The 21907-nt window shown below is 39.4% G+C and overlaps 1 protein-coding gene across 3 annotated transcripts in view; it reads right to left on the minus strand.

Moving 5' to 3' along the window:
• LOC126174682 (spermatogenesis-associated protein 6) overlaps window positions 1–21628 on the minus strand; it is a 195176-nt gene extending 173548 nt beyond the window's left edge. For all 3 annotated transcript variants that reach the window (XM_049921055.1, XM_049921054.1, XM_049921053.1), the window contains exon 1: window positions 21366–21628. In XM_049921055.1, coding sequence (XP_049777012.1) covers window positions 21366–21413 — 48 coding nt within the window. In that variant the 5' untranslated portion in view covers window positions 21414–21628. The remainder of the gene's footprint in view (window positions 1–21365) is intronic.
• Between the last annotated feature and the right edge of the window lie 279 nt (window positions 21629–21907).

Consider the following 21907-nt stretch of genomic DNA (forward strand, 5'->3'; position numbering starts at 1 on the left):
GCATCAAACCAGTCTCAGGACTGAAGATAACAACAATAACAACATGATGAGACAAAAGAAATTATTCAGATAGTAAAGGGAGACGAAAATTTAATTGTCATGGGCGACTGGAACTCGACAGTAGGAAAAGGAAGAGAAGGAAACATAGTATGTGAATATGGAATGGGATTAAGGAATGAAAGAGGAAGCCGTCTGGTAGAATTTTGCACAGAGCATAACTTAATCATAGCTAACACTTGGTTCAAGAATCATAAAAGAAGGTTGTAGGCCGAAACTCTCTGTATCCACTTGAATGTTGACTGTGAAAGAAACTTGAATGCAGTGTTTTAAATCTACATCAGCATCTATACTCTGCACACTACATTATAGTGTTTATGCCAGTGGGGACTTTGTGTATCACTATCGCTTCCACGTTTTCCAGTCACAAATGGTTTGCAAGAAGAAAGGTTGTTGGTAAGCCTCTGTATGATCTCAAATCTCTCTTATTGCACCTACATTTTCCTTTTGTGAGTTGTGTGTTAGAAGAAACCGATAAATTGGTTGACTCTTCTAGGAATGTATGCTCCCAAAACTTTTAACAGTAGAACACCCTGTGACCCAAAACACCCCTCTTGCAATGTGTGCCACTAGAGTTGGCTGAGAATCTCCATGATGTTTTCACTCTTACTAAATGAATCTATAACAAAACACACTGTGTTCTTTGGATCTTCTCTGTTCCCTCCATCATTTGTATTTGGTTCAGATCCCAGACTGACAAGCAGTATTTTAGTATTGGTCAAATGAGAGTTTTGTAAGCAATCTCCTTTGCAGTTGGACTAAATTTCCTTGGAATTCTTCCAATGAATCTGTCTGGCATCTGCCTTACCTACAGTTAGTTTTTTGTGGTCATTCAACTTTAAATCACTCCGTACTCATACTCCTAACCATTTTATGGATGTGACCGCTTGCACAGATTGTTCTACAGGTGTGTGATTATATAATAATAGGCCTTTCTGCCCATTTATGTGCAATATGTTACATTAGTTTATGTTGTGTGTCAATTGCCAATACCTCCACCAAGCATCAATCCTCTGCAGGTCTCCTTGCATTTTGCTAAATTTTCTGGCATTGCAACTTCTCTGTACAAACAGCATCATCTGCAAGAAACCTAATGGGACTTCCAACAATATCCACTACGTCATTTATATATACATATTTTGGAAATTAATGGTGCTAAAACACTTCCTATGGGTATGTTCAAAATTACTTTTACATCTGAAAATTTCTTTTCATTGACAATGACGTGCTGTGTTCTGTGTGCTAGAAACTCTTTAATTCAGTCACACAGCTGTTCTGATGTACTGAATGCTTATACTTTGTTCACTAGGTGGCAGTGTGGAACTGTACTGGATGCCTTCCAGAAGTCAAGGAACATATCACATACCTGTGCATCTGGATCTCATTGATGAACAGAGTGGGCTGGATTTCACATGATCACTGTTTTCAGAACTCACCTCTCCTACAGAGGAGGTTTTCTGCCTCCAGAAATGTCATAATACATGAGCATAAAACATGTTCCAAATTCTACAACAGACCAACAGCAAAGATTTGGCCTATACTTTTGTGCATCTTGTTTGACAACCCTTCTTTAAAGTGGGAATGACCTGTGCTTTTTCCAGTTATTAGCGATGCTTTGCTCCTCCAGCAACATATGGTACACGGCTGATAGAAGAAGGGCGAGATTTTTCATCTACTCTGTAAAGAATCATATTGGTATTCCATCAGGTCCAGTGGCCTTTCCTTTGTGGAGTGATTTCAGTTGCTTTTCTATCCTGTGGTCGCTTATTTCATTATCTTTCAAAAATGGTTTAAATGGCTCTAAGCACAATGGGACTTAACATCTGAGGTCATCAGTCCCCTAGACTTAGAACTACTTAAACATAACTAACTTAAGGACATCACACACATCCATGCCCCCCCCATGAACCATGGACCTTGCCGCTGGTGGGGAGGCTTGCGTGCCTCAGCGATACAGATGGCCGTACCGTAGGTGCAACCACAACGGAGGGGTATCTGTTGAGAGGCCAGACAAACATGTGGTTCCTGAAGAGGGGCAGCAGCCTTTTCAGTAGTTGCAGGGGCAACAGTCTGGATGATTGACTGATCTGGCCTTGTAACATTAACCAAAACGGCCTTGCTGTGCTGGTACTGCGAACGGCTGAAAGCAAGGGGAAACTACAGCCGTAATTTTTCCCGAGGACATGCAGCTCTACTGTATGATTAAATGATGATGGCGTCCTCTTGGGTAAAATATTCCGGAGGTAAAATAGTCCCCCATTCGGATCTCCGGGCGGGGACTACTCAGGAGGACGTCGTTATCAGGAGAAAGAAAACTGGCGTTCTACGGATCGGAGCGTGGAATGTCAGATCCCTTAATCGGGCAGGTAGGTTAGAAAATTTAAAAAGGGAAATGGATAGGTTAAAGTTAGATATAGTGGGAATTAGTGAAGTTCGGTGGCAGGAGGAACAAGACTTTTGGTCAGGTGATTACAGGGTTATAAATACAAAATCAAATAGGGGTAATGCAGGAGTAGGTTTAATAATGAATAAAAAAATAGGAGTGCGGGTTAGCTACTACAAACAGCATAGTGAACGCATTATTGTGGCCAAGATAGACACAAAGCCCATGCCTACTACAGTAGTACAGGTTTATATGCCAACTACCTCTGCAGATGATGAAGAAATAGATGAAATGTATGACGAGATAAAAGAAATTATTCAGGTAGTGAAAGGAGACGAAAATTTAATAGTCATGGGTGACTGGAATTCGTCAGTAGGAAAAGGGAGAGAAGGAAACATAGTAGGTGAATATGGATTGGGGGGAAGGAATGAAAGAGGAAGCCGCCTTGTAGAATTTTGCACAGAGCATAACTTAATCATAGCCAACACTTGGTTCAAGAATCATAAAAGAAGGTTGTATACGTGGAAGAATCCTGGAGATACTAGTAGGTATCAGATAGATTATATAATGGTAAGACAGAGATTTAGGAACCAGGTTTTAAATTGTAAGACATTTCCTGGGGCAGATGTGGATTCTGACCACAATCTATTGGTTATGAACTGCAGATTGAAACTGAAGAAACTGCAAAAAGGTGGGAATTTAAGGAGATGGGACCTGGATAAACTGAAAGAACCAGAGGTTGTAGAGAGTTTCAGGGAGAGCATAAGGGAACAATTGACAGGAATGGGGGAAAGAAATACAGTAGAAGAAGAATGGGTAGCTCTGAGAGATGAAGTAGTGAAGGCAGCAGAGGATCAAGTAGGTAAAAAGACGAGGGCTAATAGAAATCCTTGGGTAACAGAAGAAATATTGAATTTAATTGATGAAAGGAGAAAATACAAAAATGCAGTAAATGAAGCAGGCAAAAAGGAATACAGACGTCTCAAAAATGATATCGACAGGAAGTGCAAAATGGCTAAGCAGGGATGGCTAGAGGACAAATGTAAGGATGTAGAGGCTTGTCTCACTAGGGGTAAGATAGATACTGCCTACAGGAAAATTAAAGATACCTTTGGAGAGAAGAGAACCACTTGTATGAATATCAAGAGCTCAGATGGCAACCCTGTTCTAAGCAAAGAAGGGAAGGCAGAAAGGTGGAAGGAGTATATAGAGGGTTTATACAAGGGCGATGTACTTGAGGACAATATTATGGAAATGGAAGAGGATGTAGATGAAGACGAAATGGGAGATACGATACTGCGTGAAGAGTTTGACAGAGCACTGAAAGACCTGAGTCGAAACAAGGCCCCCGGAGTAGACAACATTCCAGTAGAACTACTGACGGCCTTGGGAGAGCCAGTCCTGACAAAACTCTACCATCTGGTGAGCAAGATGTATGAAACAGGCGAAATACCCTCAGACTTCAAGAAGAATGTAATAATTCCAATCCCAAAGAAAGCAGGTGTTGACAGATGTGAAAATTACCGAACTATCAGTTTAATAAGTCACAGCTGCAAAATACTAACGCGAATTCTTTACAGACGAATGGAAAAACTGGTAGAAGCCGACCTCGGGGAAGATCAGTTTGGATTCCGTAGAAATGTTGGAACACGTGAGGCAATACTGACCTTACGACTTATCTTGGAAGAAAGATTAAGAAAAGGCAAACCTACGTTTCTAGCATTTGTAGACTTAGAGAAAGCTTTTGACAATGTTAACTGGAATACTCTCTTTCAAATTCTGAAGGTGGCAGGGGTAAAATACAGGGAGCGAAAGGCTATTTACAGTTTGTACAGAAACCAGATGGCAGTTATAAGAGTCGAGGGGCATGAAAGGGAAGCAGTGGTTGGGAAAGGAGTAAGACAGGGTTGTAGCCTCTCCCCGATGTTATTCAATCTGTATATTGAGCAAGCAGTAAAGGAAACAAAAGAAAAATTCGGAGTAGGTATTAAAATTCATGGAGAAGAAGTAAAAACTTTGAGGTTCGCCGATGACATTGTAATTCTGTCAGAGACAGCAAAGGACTTGGAAGAGCAGTTGAACGGAATGGACAGTGTCTTGAAAGGAGGATATAAGATGAACATCAACAAAAGCAAAACGAGGATAATGGAATGTAGTCAAATTAAGTCGGGTGATGCTGAGGGAATTAGATTAGGAAATGAGACACTTAAAGTAGTAAAGGAGTTTTGCTATTTAGGGAGTAAAATAACCGATGATGGTCGAAGTAGAGAGGATATAAAATGTAGACTGGCAATGGCAAGGAAAGCGTTTCTCAAGAAGAGGAATTTGTTAACATCGAGTATAGATTTAAGTGTCAGGAAGTCGTTTCTGAAAGTATTTGTATGGAGTGTAGCCATGTATGGAAGTGAAACATGGACGATAACTAGTTTGGACAAGAAGAGAATAGAAGCTTTCGAAATGTGGTGCTACAGAAGAATGCTGAAGATAAGGTGGGTAGATCACGTAACTAATGAGGAGGTATTGAATAGGATTGGGGAGAAGAGAAGTTTGTGGAACAACTTGACTAGAAGAAGGGATCGGTTGGTAGGACATGTTTTGAGGCATCAAGGGATCACAAATTTAGCATTGGAGGGCAGTGTGGAGGGTAAAAATCGTAGAGGGAGACCAAGAGATGAATACACTAAGCAGATTCAGAAGGATGTAGGTTGCAGTAGATACTGGGAGATGAAGAAGCTTGCACAGGATCGAGTAGCATGGAGAGCTGCATCAAACCAGTCTCAGGACTGAAGACCACAACAACAACAACACATCCATGCCCGAGGCAGGATTCGAACCTGGGACCGTAGCAGCAGTGTGGTTCCAGACTGAAGTGCCTAGAACCGCTCGCCACATCAGCTGACCATTATCTTTCATTTTGAGGTTTTGTGCAGTGGTTTAAAGGCGGAACTACAGTGCAGTCTTCCTCAGTGGAACACTTCTGGAAAAAAATATTCAGTACTTCAGCCTTCACTGTGTAATGTTCTGTTTGATGCTGTTATGGCCCCAGTGTCTATGTTTAACATAAGACCAAAATTTCTTACGATTTTCTATCAGGTAAATAAGTATAATTTTACTTTCAAATTGACTGAATGCTTCAAGCATGGGTCTACTTACGCTAATTTTGGCATCATTCAGTGTTTGTTGATCTATCAGGCTTTGGCTGTGTTTAAATTTGCAGTGAATCTCTCTTTACTTTTGTAGCAGCTTTCTAACCCAACTGTTGAACCATGATGAGCCTTTCCCTTTCCTCACAACTCTGATTATCACATACTTGTCTAAAGTGCATTGTAAAATACTCTTGGAACATTGCCCATTGGTACTCAGCATTGTCAGTGCTGAAGATGAAATTTTCATATTGACTGCACTGGTCAGCTAAAATCTGTTTCTTGTTGCTCTTTATAAGCAGAAATGTCTTCCTACCTATCTTTATACTGCTGTTTACAACTGTATCCAGTGACACAGTTGTGTGCTATTCATTCACCGGTTAAATTTAATACCTTGTATGTTACTGAAAGATTCCTAATGGCCATTGCATTTTTACCTCGTTGTCTCTCTGCTGTCTTGACAGTTGCATTTCTCAAAATTGCATATTAATCTATTTGGTTTTCTTTAGACGATGTATGTTGTTGCATAATGATCCCTCTGAAACTATCAACACCCACTGATTCTTTCAGCTTATCTAGTCCAACTGTCTTCATTTCCAATCTTTCGAAATTTTTTTCGTGATTAATTTGCATTTCATAACTAATAAATTATGGCCAGAGTATTTATCTGCTGTTAGAAATGTACTGCAGCTTACAATTTAGTTTACAAATTTTCATCTTACCATTATATAACTCCTCTGAAACCTAATAGAGTTCAAATGGTTCAAATGGCTCTGAGCACTATGGGACTTAACATCTTAGGTCATCAGTCCCCTAGAACTTAGAACTACTTAAACCTAACTAATCTAAGGACATCAAACACATCCATGCCTGAGGCAGGATTCGAACCTGCGACCGTAGCAGTCCCGCGGTTCCGGACTGAAGCGCCTAGAACCGCACGACCACTGCGGCCGGCCCTACTAGTTTCCAAGTCTTTTCAACATATACAACCGTCTTCCATCATCCTTAAACCAAGCATTAGTTATCGCTGAATTGTGCTCTGTGCAAATTTCTATTGTTCCTTCATTCCAGTCTTTATTCCTATACTTGAATTTCAGTTCACTGTCACAATTAAAGTTACATTTCCCCTAACATACTGAATAATTTTTTTCTCTAATCATATATATTTTCAGTCTCATCTCCTGTGGAGCTAGCAGACATATATCCTTGTACATGTGTGTGTTTGGGATGGCTCTGATGTTCATTACGTTTTTGTAAATATAAAAAATGTCTAGTTACATTGTGGTTAGGAGTCCACATCAATCTGCAGGTGTCCTTGTAACTGGCTGCTTAAGCCAGTATGAGGAAGCTGAGAGATCATCATCTCTAATAGGAAAGTGTCTAGTGTGGCACTGTGGTGTTCAAACCAACCTTAGGGATGACCACACATTTCCTTTTGTGTGTAAAATTTAATTAAACAACAGTAATTCCCTCATGGTGGTTTTCCCCATTTAATAATAGTTTTGTGCATGTACAAAACATCTGTTACTCGCAACTGACAACATGTTTGTGGAAACAATCTTTGTATTTGTGAAAATTAATGCTTTTTAGGAACATAAAAAATTTAAGTATACACTTCATTCCAAGGTTTTTTTTCAGAAAATCAAAGTAAAGTAGTACATGTCATACAATTTGAAAACAAAAATGGAAACTTGTAAACATGCAAATCAAAGCAAGGGATATATTAATGGAAAATTCACAAGAACTAGCAAATTTTGTGAATGAATACTTTTCAGGTATTGCAGAGATGTTGCAGCAAAATATCTTTAAAACAGCTGTAGTGCACACAATAAATTATACAGCCAGCAGAATGATAGTGTACCCCACAACAGAGCAAAAAGTCAGGAAGACAAAAAAATTAAAAACAAGAAGTCAGGAAGCACAGATGAGATTCCAGTAATTCTTCTGGAGTCAATGAAAGTGTCTGATTCCACCTGTCTACTTTGACCTGTGACATAAGGGTGCTGTGATGTGTGATGTCATTACAGCACAGAGTTGGCTGTGTTTATAGAAGTCGTCTTGTGTTTGATGGTACCCTCTAGTGGTGTGTATGTATGTGCTGAGTGTAATGTGTTGTATTGGGTTCATTTGAACCACGGTGTTGGATGTGTGAAATCATTGGCAGTGTTTGTATGTGTGTGTGTGTGTGTGTGTGGGGGGGGGGGGGGGGGGGGGGAAGGGAGAGAGAGTTGGGTGGCCGACTTAGTTTGCAGTGCCGGAATTTGTTGATGGCAAGTAATTGTTTTTTTTGGGTCTATTCTTCTCAAGTTGTGATGTTTTGTGTATTTCTGGTGTATTGAATGTGTTTTAATTTCTGTAGCGATCTTGGGGTTTTGGATTTTTGAGGTGTTCTGGTTTTGCTTTTATTTTTCGATTTTTCGTAGTTGAAGGTGTTGGTTTTCTTGGTATCAATACTTGTAATTGATCTTTATGCATCACGGGAAATGACCAATTCCAATTTTTTGTAATTTTAGTTGTAGGTGTTGGTGTTTTGGTATCGTCAGCTGTGGTTGACCTATATAGGTCAAGGGAAGTGTCAGATCATGTAGGTTTTGTCAGTGTAATGGAATGTTGTATTGCCCCCCCCCCCTCCCCCTTCATTTTTCATTTTTTTTGCTACTATTATGTTTCGCTCATCCCTACCCTAAAACCCCCAGTTTCCTGCAGTTGTCCCATTAATTTGATAGTATTTTTGGAGGGAAATGTTATTGTCTTATTTATATGTATTTCAGTGATGTCATAGGCGCCATATCGGAGACGCTTCTGCCATATTGATGAGTCATGGGTTAAAGCACAAAGGTGTAATCAGACTTTTCGGCAATCCCCTCCTCTGAAGGCACGAATGGACAGCAAACAAACTCTGTTAACAATCATAATACATGAGCTTTGGTTCAGATATTTTTCCAATGGATCTAATGCACACAAGAGTTGTACCCCTAGTAAAGAAACATTAATGTGGAAAATACTGAAAACTAATGGCCAGTTTTGCTACTCATGTTATTCCAAAAAAATAACAGAACTAATCATGAATGACAGATTAATCAGTTACACAACTTTCTTAACAAAGCACAGTTTGACTTCTAAGGGAGCAGAAGTACAATACTGGTTATAACAGAGTTCACATAAGTGGCACTGAAAGCTCTCAGCTAGTATGACTATGACACAGGCATATTTTTAGATCACCACAGCTTTTGACACGGTTGACCATACACACTGTAAAATGTAGTAGAAGGACTAGGTACATGAGAAGTAGTTAATATCCAAACAGCAGAAAAGGGCCATAAGAATAAGAACTAAGAGCAATATGCAGCCTCTTATAAGGTGATATGTAAACAATTTAGGAGAGAAAGCAACAGCTCACCAAACAAAGGAAACACTGAGTCTACAATTACATCTGTAGACTGCAAAACAGCGTGAACTGCATAGCAGAGGGTACGTCCCACTGTACCAGTTATTATGGTTTCTTCTCATTCCATTCCCGCATGGAGCACAGGAAGAATGAATCTTTAAATGCCTCTGTGCATATTGTAATTAATCTAATCTTGTGCTCAAGATCCATATATGGGGGTTGTAACATATTCCTAGTCAGCATTTAAAGTCAGTTATTGAAACTTTGTTGAGTAGGTTTTCTCAGGACAGATGATGTCTGTCTTCAACAGTCTGTCAGTTCAGTTTCTTCAGCAACTCTCGGGCACAGTTCCACAGATCAGACAAACCTCTGACCATTCATGCTGCCCTTCTATATATATATTCCACATCTCCCATTAGTTCTATCCGGTACAGATTCCACACACGTCAGCAATATTCTAGAATGGGTCACGAGTGATTTCTACGCAATCTCCTTTGTGGACTGATCACATTTCCCCAGTATTCTACGAATAAACTGTTCTCTACCATCTGTTTTAACCACAACTGAGCCTATGTGATCATTCTATTTCATTTTTCTAGAAAGTGTTATACCCAGATATCTGTAAGAGTTGGCTGATTCCAGCTGTGACACATTGATATTATAATCACAAATTTTTATATGTGCACAATTTTACATTTTTGAACATTTAAAGCAAGTTGCCAATCTTTTCATCACTTTGAAACCTTATCATGAACTGAGGGAATATTTGTGCAGCTTCTTTCAAACAGTATTAACAGCATCATCTGCAGAATGTCTGAGATAATGATGAATTGTTTGCAAGGTCATTAGTATACAACATGAACAGTGAGGATCCCAACACACTTCCTTGGGACATGTCCGAAGTAACTTCTGCATCTGAAGATGACTGTCCATCCAAGATGGCATGCTGTGTCCTCCTCACCCAAAGATCCTCAATCCAGTCAAAAATTTTGCTTGATACCCCATATGATCATACTTTCAACAATAAGTGTAGATGTGGTTCTCAGTAACATGCTTTTTGGAAACCCAGAAATACTGCATCTACCCGACTGCCTTGATTCAAAGCTTGCAGTGCATCATGTGAGAAAAGGGTAAGTTGCGTTTTGGAGGATCAGTGGTTTTGGAATTCATGCTTGTTGACAAAACCAATCTGTTCAAGATACCTAATTATGTTTGAGCTAAGAATAAGTTCTGAGATTCTACATAAAATTGATGTCAAGGATACCGGATGATAGTTTGCTTCTACTACCCTTCCTGTAGATTTGTGTGATCTGTGCTTTCTTTCAACTACTGGCACGTTTTTTTTTGGATGGTTCTATGTTAGATTATAGTTAGAAGAGGGGGGGGGGGGGGGAGGAGGGGGACAGAGAGAGAGAGAGAGAGAGAGAGAGAGAGAGAGAGAGAGAGAGAGAGAGAGAGAGAGAGAGAGAGCTTAACTTGCCAAAAATTCAGTATAGAGTTTGAGGGTTCCTTCGTGTCCTGGAGCTTTCTCCAATTTTAACAATTTCAGTTGTTTCTCAACACCACCGATACTAATACTTGTTTCATTCATTCATTCATTTTAATCTACACAAAAAAGAACTTACCTAAAGTAAAATGCAGAGCAAATATACATTGCACTACAGCACTAGGACAAACAGGTGTATCTATATGTCCTACCACAGACTGTCAAAATCAGTTGACAGTTATGAACTTATGGGCCACAAATTATTTAACAAACTTCCACAAGCTATACAAAATTTACCAGAGCAATAATACAAACACTTTATGACTGGTTAGTTGTAAGCCCATTCTACAATATGAAGGATTTCGTTACCTGTGATATTAAACTGTAAAGTTAATAACAATTGTGTTCGTTTATAGCATGTACTGTATCGTATTATGTGTATGACTTTGTCTACTGCTGTAATGGCTTAAAGACAATAAAATTATTATTATTATTATTTCAGTTGTACAAGGACCAAACTGGCACACTTTTCCTGGATTTTCCTTTGTAAAGGGACATTTGAAAGTGGAGCCACCAATTTCAGGTTTTGCTTTGATTCCCTCCGTCTCAGTTCCTGTCTTATTCACGAGTGACTGGTTACATAACTTTGGTACCACTAAAAGCCTTTACATATGACCAGAATTTCTGTGGGTTCTGTAAAAAAGTATTTGACAATATTTTCCTACAGTAGTAATTAAAGGCTTCTCACACTGCTCTCTTGACAGCCACACACGTTTAATTAGCATCTCTCTATTCATGCTTTGTTTTACACATATATTATGCAGTTGTCCCTGTTTCTTTAGAAGTTTTTTTACAGTGACTGTAGTGTCCCTCTCATTATGAACTGTCCTTTTGGATAAATATTTCTAGTGCATGGCCAACTATTCTTCTAAACCTGGGCCATAGATCCTCGACAAGCTCCTGTCCTGTGCTGAAAGTTTCTAATTTCTCAGTTACATATATCACTACTGCTGTTTTATCTAGTTTACTGAACATATAACAAAAGACTGCTATAAATTTGAACTTTTGGCCAAAAGGACATCTTAAAAGTAGAAAACACACACACAATCATGCAGCCACAACCGCCCCCCCCCCCCCCACACACACACACACATGACCACTGTCTATGGAACATGTGTTTTCTACTTTAGGAGGGGAACTTTTGGCTGAAAGCTTAAATGTACAGCACTCTTTTTGTTGTGCCTGTGTGTAACTTGATGTCTCCTCTACATGACAAGTACAAATCTGCCCTTTACACAATATTGTTGTTATTCCACATGGATTTTACATTGTTTGATCCCAATGAACAAGTATACCTTTCTATTTGTTTTAGTTATCCTCTGTAAACTGGTAATCATGTTGCCAGAACCGTGTCATGGTCTCTTGTACCAGTTTTGACGTGGACTACCTCAAAGATGTTATGTCTATTTGTTGGCATTAGATCTAATATATTTCCATTATGAGTAGTGCTCCAAACTATCTGTTCCAGATAGTTTACCAAGAAACACTTCATAATGTTTCACAGGATGTATTGTCAAGCCTATCACTAACAAAACTGTAATGCTCTCAACTATTGCGGGATGATTAACATCTTCAACTGATTCTTGTGATTGAGGAACTTAACATAGAAGCAAAATGAAGTTCTCTGTTACATGTGGAGGTGAGTCTGGTGGGCAACAGGAGGATTCTATTACTATTTTACATCCACCTCTGATACTGAGTCTTGTCCAAACATTCCCCCACACAGCTCCAGCTTCAATTTCTATCTCGGTGGATTTGAGTTTCTTGTCTACTGCAACAAATACACCAACTCCATTGGCCTCCTCCAGCTCTGTCAACAAACAAATATTTTGTCTTTCTTGTGTGCTTGCCAATGACAATGCTTCCAGTATTCAGTGAGTTGTTACTTTCACTCATAAATTAATCAAAAAACTGGATATACTTATGGCACCAATTGATTCTATGTATCAATCTGTTGTGCATCATATAGACACAGGTATGGAAATTGTATATGTAGGTGGATATAAGCTTTCGGCAAATGTAAGTAGAGACACTATAGAGAGAGGAGTTGCCTTATATGTTAAAATCAGTCATAATGTGAAAAATTTGGAAACTAAAAAATTTTGCATAGAGCAACATACAGAAGCATGTGCATGTGAGCTTAAACTGAATAATGGCGCTTTTATAACTGTAGCCTTGTATAGGTCCCCATTGGGAAATTTTCAACTATTTTTGAAAAGCTTGGATTCCTTGTTGTGCTATCTGTCAGACAGGAAAGCAAATTATTGTTTGTGGGGATTTCAATGTAGATTTTCTGAAAGAGTCCGATAGAAAGCTTGATCTTGTATTACTTGGTTCTTTCAATTTGACATCAGTTATTGATTTTTCTACTTGGGTGGTACAGGAAAGCAGCACACTTTTAGATAATAAGAAGATGGCATCTATTCTTTCGGACATGTCCAAAAGAACAGATGCCATTGGTGACCATGCAGCTATCTAGAATGAAATTACAATTAAATCAATACCATTAGCTGCTGACGGGCATTGATATAAACGCCCATCAGCAGCTAATGGTATTGATTTAATTGTAATTTCTGATAGATCACATTTTCACAGACCAAGATAAATTTATTCAAATAAAAACTTTTCCTGTTGAAAATGGTCTGTCTGATCATGATGCACAGCTACTTACAGTATATGATATAGCTCCATTTTTTTATGGCATCCGCCCATCCTTGACGGATGATGGTGTAGCTTGCTTGGTTCAGAGTCTGCAGCGTCTGCTGTGGCTAAAACGTCCCACTCGAGAGTGGCAGTCCCTACTGCAGTTTGGACATGTGAAATTTGAGGGACTTCAAAACAGAAGCCGCTCTGTCTCTTCGCTTTGTCCTCTTCCTGATTTGTTCCTGTGTGCGTTCGTCCTCTGAGACACAGTTACTCGCCACTTGACACGGTCATCTGCAATGCTTTCACAGCAACTTGGATTGATTCTGGTCTTGGTCAGTCTCTCTTGCAGACATCCTTGAAACGAAGATGCAGTCGTCCCACTGGCCTCACACCTTCCTGAAGTTCGCCGTACAGCAGCTGTTTCGGTATCCGTTCAGGATCCATGCGCCTGAAATGTCCCAACCATCTTAGACATCGATGACTCAGGAGTGCAAAGATGCTGGTTGTGCTTGCACAATGAAAGACTTCGGTGTTGAGTACTCTATCTCTCCAAGAGATCTGAAGGATCTTCCGGAGACAGTGGAGATGGAAACTGTTGAGTCGAGATTCATGCCTAGAAAGAGTTGTCCATGTCTCACAGCTATAGAGAAGGGTGCTTATAACACAAGCATTGTAGACTTTTAATTTAGTTTTTGTGGTAAGCAGTCCGTTGTTCCATACTCTGTTTTTCAATCTAGCCATGACAGATGATGCCTTTGCGATTCTGTTAGTAAGTTCAGTGTCCATGGACAAGTTGCTACATATTGTGGATCCCAAGTAGGTAAAGTCACCAACTATCTGGAGAGGATTGCCATCAATGCTAATGGATGGAAGGTTAGTAGTGCTCTGCACCATGATCTTAGTCTTTTGAAGGCTGATGAGTAGACCGAACTTTTCACAGGCATTTGATAATGTGTTGATTATATACTGCAGCTCATCTTCTGTGTTCACTACTAGAGCTGCATCGTCCGCATATAACAACTCACGGATAACAACTGTATTTACTTTGGTCTTGGCCTTGAGGCGAGCAATGTTGAAAAGATTTCCATCAGACCTCGTATGTAGATACAATCCCTCCTCACAGTCTTCAAAGGCAAATCTGAGCAGAAGGGAAAAGAAAATCCCAAATAATGTAGGAGCTGACACACACCTCTGTTTCACACCGCTATTAACAGGGAATGCTTCTGATATTTTACCATTGAAGCAAATTGCTGCTTGTGTTTTCTTATGGAAAGAGACAATTATCTGCAGTAGTTTAGGTGGGCATCCAATCTTCTGCAACAGTTTGAAAACCCCATTTCTGCTCACTAAATCAAACGCTTTAACAAGGTCAATGAAAGCAATATAAAGTGGCCTCTGCTGCTCACGACATTTCTCTTGTAGCTGTCTTAAGGAGAAGATCATATCTACGGTTGATCGGCTGGGCCTGAAGCCACACTGTAATTCTGCGTAGATTCTGGAAGCTAAGATCTGTAATCGCATTAGGATGACTCTTGCATAAGCTTTCCCGGCTACACTTAGTAATGAAATGCCTCGGTAATTGTTACAGTCACTTCTGTTCCCTTTCTGTTTATATAGAGTAACTATCCTCGAATTCCGCATACTCATCGGGACATAACCTTCTTCCCAGCTGGTTGTGATAAGTGAATATAAATGTTTGAGAAGGACAGACTTGTTATACTTAATAACCTCTGCAGGGATCCCATCTTCACCTGAGGCCTTTCCGTTAGCAAGAGAATCTATTTCTCTACTAAGTTCTTCCATAGTAGGCATTGCATCTAGTTCTTCCATAACTGGCATTTGTTTGATGGCGTCACATGCATCCTTTCTAACTTCATTCTCGGCTGCATACAACTCGAGGTAGTGTTCAACCTAGCGTTCCATTTGTTTGCCTTCATCAGTAATGACTTCACCCATCTTGGACTTCAGAGGAGCTGTTTTTCTGACAGTTGGTGCAATTGCTTTCTTAATACCATTGTACATTGCCTTAGCATTCCCAGAGTCGGCCACTTTCTGTATACCTGCACATAAATTCAGCCAGTAGTTATTTGCGCATCTCCTGGATATTTGCTGTGCCCTGTTCTTTGCTTTTCGTAGGTCATCTTGAGTTCTTTCATTTGGGTTTCTTTTGTAAGCAAGCAGGGATTTCCGTTTAGCCTCAGTGACTGGTTTAATTTCTTCCAAATTTTGCTCGTACCAGTCCTTATTTCTTTTTCCTTTTATTCCATAGGCCAATACTGCTGAGTTGTAGATTGCACCCGAGAGTTTTGCCCATTTCTTATCAACATTCCTTTCTGCTTGCACGTTTCCTGGGAAAGCACTTTCAAAATTACTGGCAAAATCCTGCTTTCTTTGTGTGTCATGAACATGATCTGTGTTGATACGGGGATAACCTCTCGGTTTAGTGTGGTGACATTTCTTAGAAGTGAGCCTCAATGTGCACACCACTAGGGCGTGGTCTGTGTTGCAATCAGCACTATGATAACTTCGTGTCAGTAGCACATTTTTGAGACCAGTACGCCTAGCTATGACTAAGTCAAGTTGATGCCAGTGATGAGAGCGCGGATGTCTCCAAGACACCTTGTGCTGATTCTTAAGCTGGAAATATGTGTTTGTGATACAGAGTCCATAAAAGCAGCAAACTTCTAGCAGTCTCTGGCCATTTTCATTCATTTTTCCTACCCCATGATGTCCCAGGCAATTCGGCCATATGTCGTTATCTGATCCAACTCTAGCATTAAAGTCCCCTAGAATATACAGTGGCTCGGTGCTAGGTACCTTGGCTATTCTGTCACTGAGTAAATCATAAAACAGATCATCCTCTTCCATGCTGGATGACAAGGTAGGAACGTACACATTTAGGATGTTGACAGTGCCACTTGAGGAGCATGTTTTCAAATCAATAATTTGCTCTGTTCCACCGGATCGTGGCACAGTACAGTCCAGGAGGGCGTTTTTAACAGCAAATCCTACACCATGAAGTCTTGGCTCGTCTTGGGAGTTCCCCTGGCAGAAGAACGTGTAATTATCCTCCCTGATAGAGCCCGCGCCTGGAAGCCGCGTCTCCTGCAGTACCGCGATGTCTACATTCAAACGATGAAGCTCTCTGTCAATAACGGCAGTCTTACGGATGAAATAAACCTCTTGGGCATCGTCAATGTACCTTGGACACATGGTCCTAACATTCCAGGTGGCAATACGAAATAGTGATTTCTTTATTATTTCATTTTTGTTGTTGGTAGGTGTACTATATCAACCCACTTGTCGAAGATTACTTCTAAGCTCCACACACCCCATGAAGCAGGCGGATAGTGGCGGGACAGCACCTTATTGGGTGGGGGCTGCCCAGCTTGAGGCAGGCGGTAGCTGTCCAATGAGATGCAATGATCTCTCCCACCGTCGGAAGTGGCCCCTGGCACTCGAGTCTTACGCCAATCAGACAGAGCTTATAACCGGTAACTGCCTCTTCCCGTGTTGTGCCGAAGTCCTTGGATGTCGCTGAAGTGTCATCTCCAAGATGCTACAAGCCTGAGCGATAAATATCAAGACACGTGAGTTGCCCAATCATCACGATCTCCCTCTCGACCTAAATGATAATATCCAGAGGAAAGGCAAGCCAATACGTCTGGTATCACTTCGGTTGCAGGAGCTGCCGAAAGGGGACATAGTACGCCTTCCAACTGCCTTTGGGGCCCCACTCCAGGTTTTTCTTTCAGGGTTTTCTCCCTTAGCCTTCATCCCTCCCGAGACCAACCACAAGGCAGTGGTGTGTTAAGGTAATTAGAGAACGAAAAGGAATGGTAACTGAGGAGAGGGTAGGGAATAGGATATAAGCCGGGTCGTTGTGAGGCACACTTTGTCTGGCTCCTCTGCTGAGACCTGCCCGGCTAGGTTGGACCTGCCAGTAGCAACGCTACCACCGATATAGCTCTCAGCTTCCTTGGAGCACACGAACTCTCCCGCCCACGCGGACAGTGCTACGATAAGGCGGTGCCTCATGGGAGAGGTGCCTCATAGCTCCATATAGTAATGCAAAACAGTCCTCCAAATTAGTGCATTAAATTATTGATTTAACAATTCAAAATTTTAGGGAAAGCATGAAACAGTTAGGCTCGGATGAGGTGTACAGGGAACATGATGCTAGTTTAAAATTTAACGTATTTTGTGATACTCTTGTGAGTACATTTGAAAACAGTGAAATATAATTGTAAGAAACCACGTAAAAAGCCATGGCTTAATAAAGGGATGAAAATATCTTGTACACAGAAAAGGGAAATGCGTCTTATAGCTAGGAGGAGTGATGATGCTGAAACCCTGAAACAGTGAAACATTATAAAAACTACTGCACTGTATTAAGAAAAGTTATTAAAAAGTCCGAGGGAAACAGGGCAACTGAGAGCACAGGAATAGTGTATTTCTATCAAACACAATGAAAAGTTTGTTAACAAAAAGTCAGAAGTAGAAAATTTTTTAAGTGTTGCAGAGAAAATAGGAGCCAGCTATTAGAAAATGCAAGGCAGTATATGGAATAGGCAGTACCCATGCAATTTGTAAAATTGAAATTCAACCCACTTCTCCTACTGGAATTAGGAAAATAATAAAGTCACTTAAAAGTAAAAGCTCATATGGAATCGATTGCATTTCCAACAGAGTACTAAAAGCTTGTTCCCAACAAATAAGTACGGTTCTCAGCCACATATGTAGTAGTTTACTGAAACGGGGCATTTTTTCAGATAGACTGAAATATGCTATTGTTATTGCACAAAAAAAAGGGGATAGATCTGATGCTAACAACTAACGTCCAATCTCACTTCTGACAGCTTTATCCAAAATTCTTGAAAAAGTAATGTATTCAAGAGTAGTATCACATATTTGTAAAAATGAAGTACTAACAAAATGTCAATTTGCTTTTCAGAAACGCTCTTCAACAGAAAATGTTATATATGCTTTCACTGATCAAATATTAAATGCATTGAATAACCGAACATCACCCATTGGGATGTTTTGTGATCTCTCAAAGGCTTTCGATAGTGTGGATCATGAAATTTTTCTAGATAAGCTTAAGTATTGTGGTATGAGCAGAACAGTGCACAAATGATTTAATTCATACTTAACTGGAAGAATGCAGAAGGTCGAAATTAACAGTATAGATAGTCTGCAAAAACCAGCAGAGTCTTCTAACTGGGGAGGTATCAAGAATGGTGTCCCACAGGGTTCAGTCTTGGGTCCCTTAGTGTTCTTAATATATATTAATGATTTGCCACTCTATATTCACAAAGATGCAATGCTAGTTCTTTTTGCTGATGATACGAGTATAGTAACCACATCCAAAAAGCAAGAATCAGCTGAGGAAATTGCAAATAAGGTCTTTCAGCAAATTATTAAGTGTTTCTCTGCAAATGGACTCTCACTAAATTTTGAGAAAACACAGTTTATACAAATCTGTGCAGTAAATGGCATAACACCATTAATAAATAGAGGCTATGAACAGAAGTCTGTTGCTAAGGCAGAATACTCAAAATTTCTGGGTGCTTTCCTATGGCATCATATTTTGGGGCAATTCATCATTAAGAGAGAGAGTATTCATTGCACAAAAGCGTGTAATCAGAATAATAACTGGAGCCCACCCAAGGTAATCTTGCAGACATTTATTTAAGGAACTCAGGATATTTACAGTACCTTCGCAATACATATATTAACTTATGAAATTTGTCATTAATAACCCATCCCAATTAAAAAATAACAGCAAAGTGTATAGCTACAACACTAGAAGAAAGGATGATCTTCACTATTCTGGAATAAATCTCACTTTGGCACAGAAAGGGGTGAATTTTTCTGCCACAAAAATCTTGGTCATTTGCCAAATAGTATTAAAAGTCTGACAGATAGACAACCAACATTTAAAAGCAAATTAAAAGAATTTCTGAATGACAACTCCTCCTACTCAATAGATGAAGTAACAAGGATTGATATATGATGTATGTATGTGCATATAAAGAAAAAAATTATTACATCTCTCACCAACAATTTTGCACATGATCACAGAAGGAGAGCCAATTTGGACTTATATTTATGGAAGAAACACAAACAAAATGCTTAATACAAAATTGTTAAGCCTTTCGTGGCCACTTGTTGACAAACTGTCTATTGGCTTCTGTGTCGGGTTCTTCGGCTGACGGTCATCTAATGATCGAAATTTAAAATAAAAATAAATATAAATAATACATTGTCCAAGGAGATGAAAGAGTTCATTACAACATATATCGTAAGGAAAGTGCTGGTAGAATGTAAATAATTTAAGAGTACAGAAGATCACTCACCAAATAGTAGAAGGGTGGACAGAAAAACAGAATGAGAGCTTTCCTAGGTCTTGGGCAAATCCTTCAATGGGCTAAGCTAGCAAAGTTTTTACTTTTTTGTATGCCTGTTGATGACTGAATAGGAAGATGAGGAGACTGGGATGGACAGAGATTGGAGGGGGGGGGGGGGGCAGGGGAGAGGGAGATATATCCAATTCCCGTGCATATTAGAAACATTTTCTTTTCCATTTACCCATATTGAGATACAGCAATGCATGACCAGATACAGTTAGTAGTAGTAGTAGTAGTAGTAGCAGTGGTGGTAATAATAATTATTATTGCGAGTTTGCCCAAAATGGTGTCAAAGAGATCACAAATCAGTGGATAAGATACAATGTAGAACACATGTAGAAAAGTGATATCAAAGCTTGATGGCAAAGAAAGTTTCATTATTACATCACATTTATTCAGTAAATCACTGATTAAGTATGGAGCACCAAAGGGCTACGTAGAGAGGGTCTTTATTTTTCCTTCTTTATACTGCTGATGTAAAAGACTTTATTAAAGCAAAAAAAAAAAGTATTTGCAGATGAAACCATTAGGCCCCTATTTTAATTACAGCTGCTGAAACATATTTATGGAATCAGCAGCAGATGCTTCAGTGTCTGATTACTGGCTGTTTTTGACAAAATAAGATCGTATAGCAGAAACTTTTCATTAATTTCTACTCTTCCCCACTAACCAAAAATTTGATACAATCTCATGTCTTACACTCTATACATGATGTTAAACATTCTAGGAATAGAACTACAAAACAATTTAAAAGGGGACTTTCTTGTGAAAGCCCTTGAAACAAAGCTGTCAAAGGCTAGTTATGCTCTTTGTGTCCTAAGCCAACGTACAACAGGTCAACAGTGATTCAGTCATATTATGAATACTTTCACTCATTACTTCAATACATACTCATCTATGGAAACTCAGCCCCCAGCAAAATCTCTTTAGGATACAGAGAAAAGCTTAAAGAAACTTGTGGACATTTCACCCAGCTGAAAATGAGCCTGCCAAGCCTTCACTTATACTGGCATCTCTTAAACTTAACTGGGGCCTTATGACAAAATAAACATGACTACTGTAGCCACAAAGTAAAAAACAGCTGTAATGTCTCAATCTAGAACAACATAGTGTCAGTAAAGTATTTCAGGCATAGCAGTTACATTATTCATTAGTCTACCTAATGATTTAAAACATAAGCGACATAAAAATTCGTTCAAATATTAGTTATTTCTGATGGAGCAACGCCGTTGCTCAGTAAAAGAATTCTTTAATTGTAAAACATTACTTTTGTGTACCGAATTACGGATACTGTTCTAAAACAGTGCTTATGTATAGCGAATTAAGGATACTTTCAACTATTTGAATGGCACCGTTTGTTACTTATGACCGTAATTTACAAATTTCGGCTTGTTCCACCACCCTGTCTCAACTTTGTTTTGTTCTGTGTTCAGTACACTATTTGCGTATGTAATGGATCAGAATTGACCAATAACTGATGACGATGCCGGGGATATTCACTCTTCATTCCACTTACAGTATTCGGTAACCGTGGTGGCTTCCAGTTGATGTTACAATAGGGGGCAACTGACTTAAACACAATTCATTTAGGAATCGGGGAAACTGGGGGAATGGAACTTACGTCGCGAAGGTAACATCATACTTTCTAAAATTAAATCTTTTATTTTTTTCTATGACTTATACATTTTGTCACGTTTGTACTAAACACGAGATAATATACAAGATATACAAAACGGCAGATTGAAGTATCTGTGCAACTTACAATATGAGAGTAAGATATTTACTAACTTACAGCGTGCACTTCAATTTCTAGTACAAAGTTAGTGACTTTCCTGCGCATTTTGGTGTTCTTCCGTGGTACTAGTCAATAGACTTTTTTCTAATATAACGGTAATTTTGAGATGTGCGTATCATTCTTCTCGGCACAAACGTCTAGGCGTGTATTTTTCAGAAAATGTTGGTATTTATCAGCACTACATGATGTCAGTTTACACAATGTTTACACATTATTGTCCAAAGTGTGCTCCGTCACTAACAGTGCGCTCAATACTCAACTATTAAGATCTTTGATTTTCTCGACAGACCAAAGCGTTATCGCTATGGGATGCACCTGCCTGTTGTGTCTTCCAGAGAATTGGTTGCTTTTATTGATTTATTTTGGCTTCTACCCACAATAATTTAAATAAAATGACAGAGCAGTGTAACAGACATACAACCGTGATCTGATACACTGCGGAGAGGAGACATCATAAATGTGTGTACAGAATACAATAATAATACTCAGTCCATGAGCATACTGGATACAACAGACAGTAAACAACGTGTTTGTGTGAA

Source organism: Schistocerca cancellata, chromosome 1, assembly GCF_023864275.1.
Source record: "Schistocerca cancellata isolate TAMUIC-IGC-003103 chromosome 1, iqSchCanc2.1, whole genome shotgun sequence".
Lineage (NCBI taxonomy): Eukaryota > Metazoa > Arthropoda > Insecta > Orthoptera > Acrididae > Schistocerca > Schistocerca cancellata.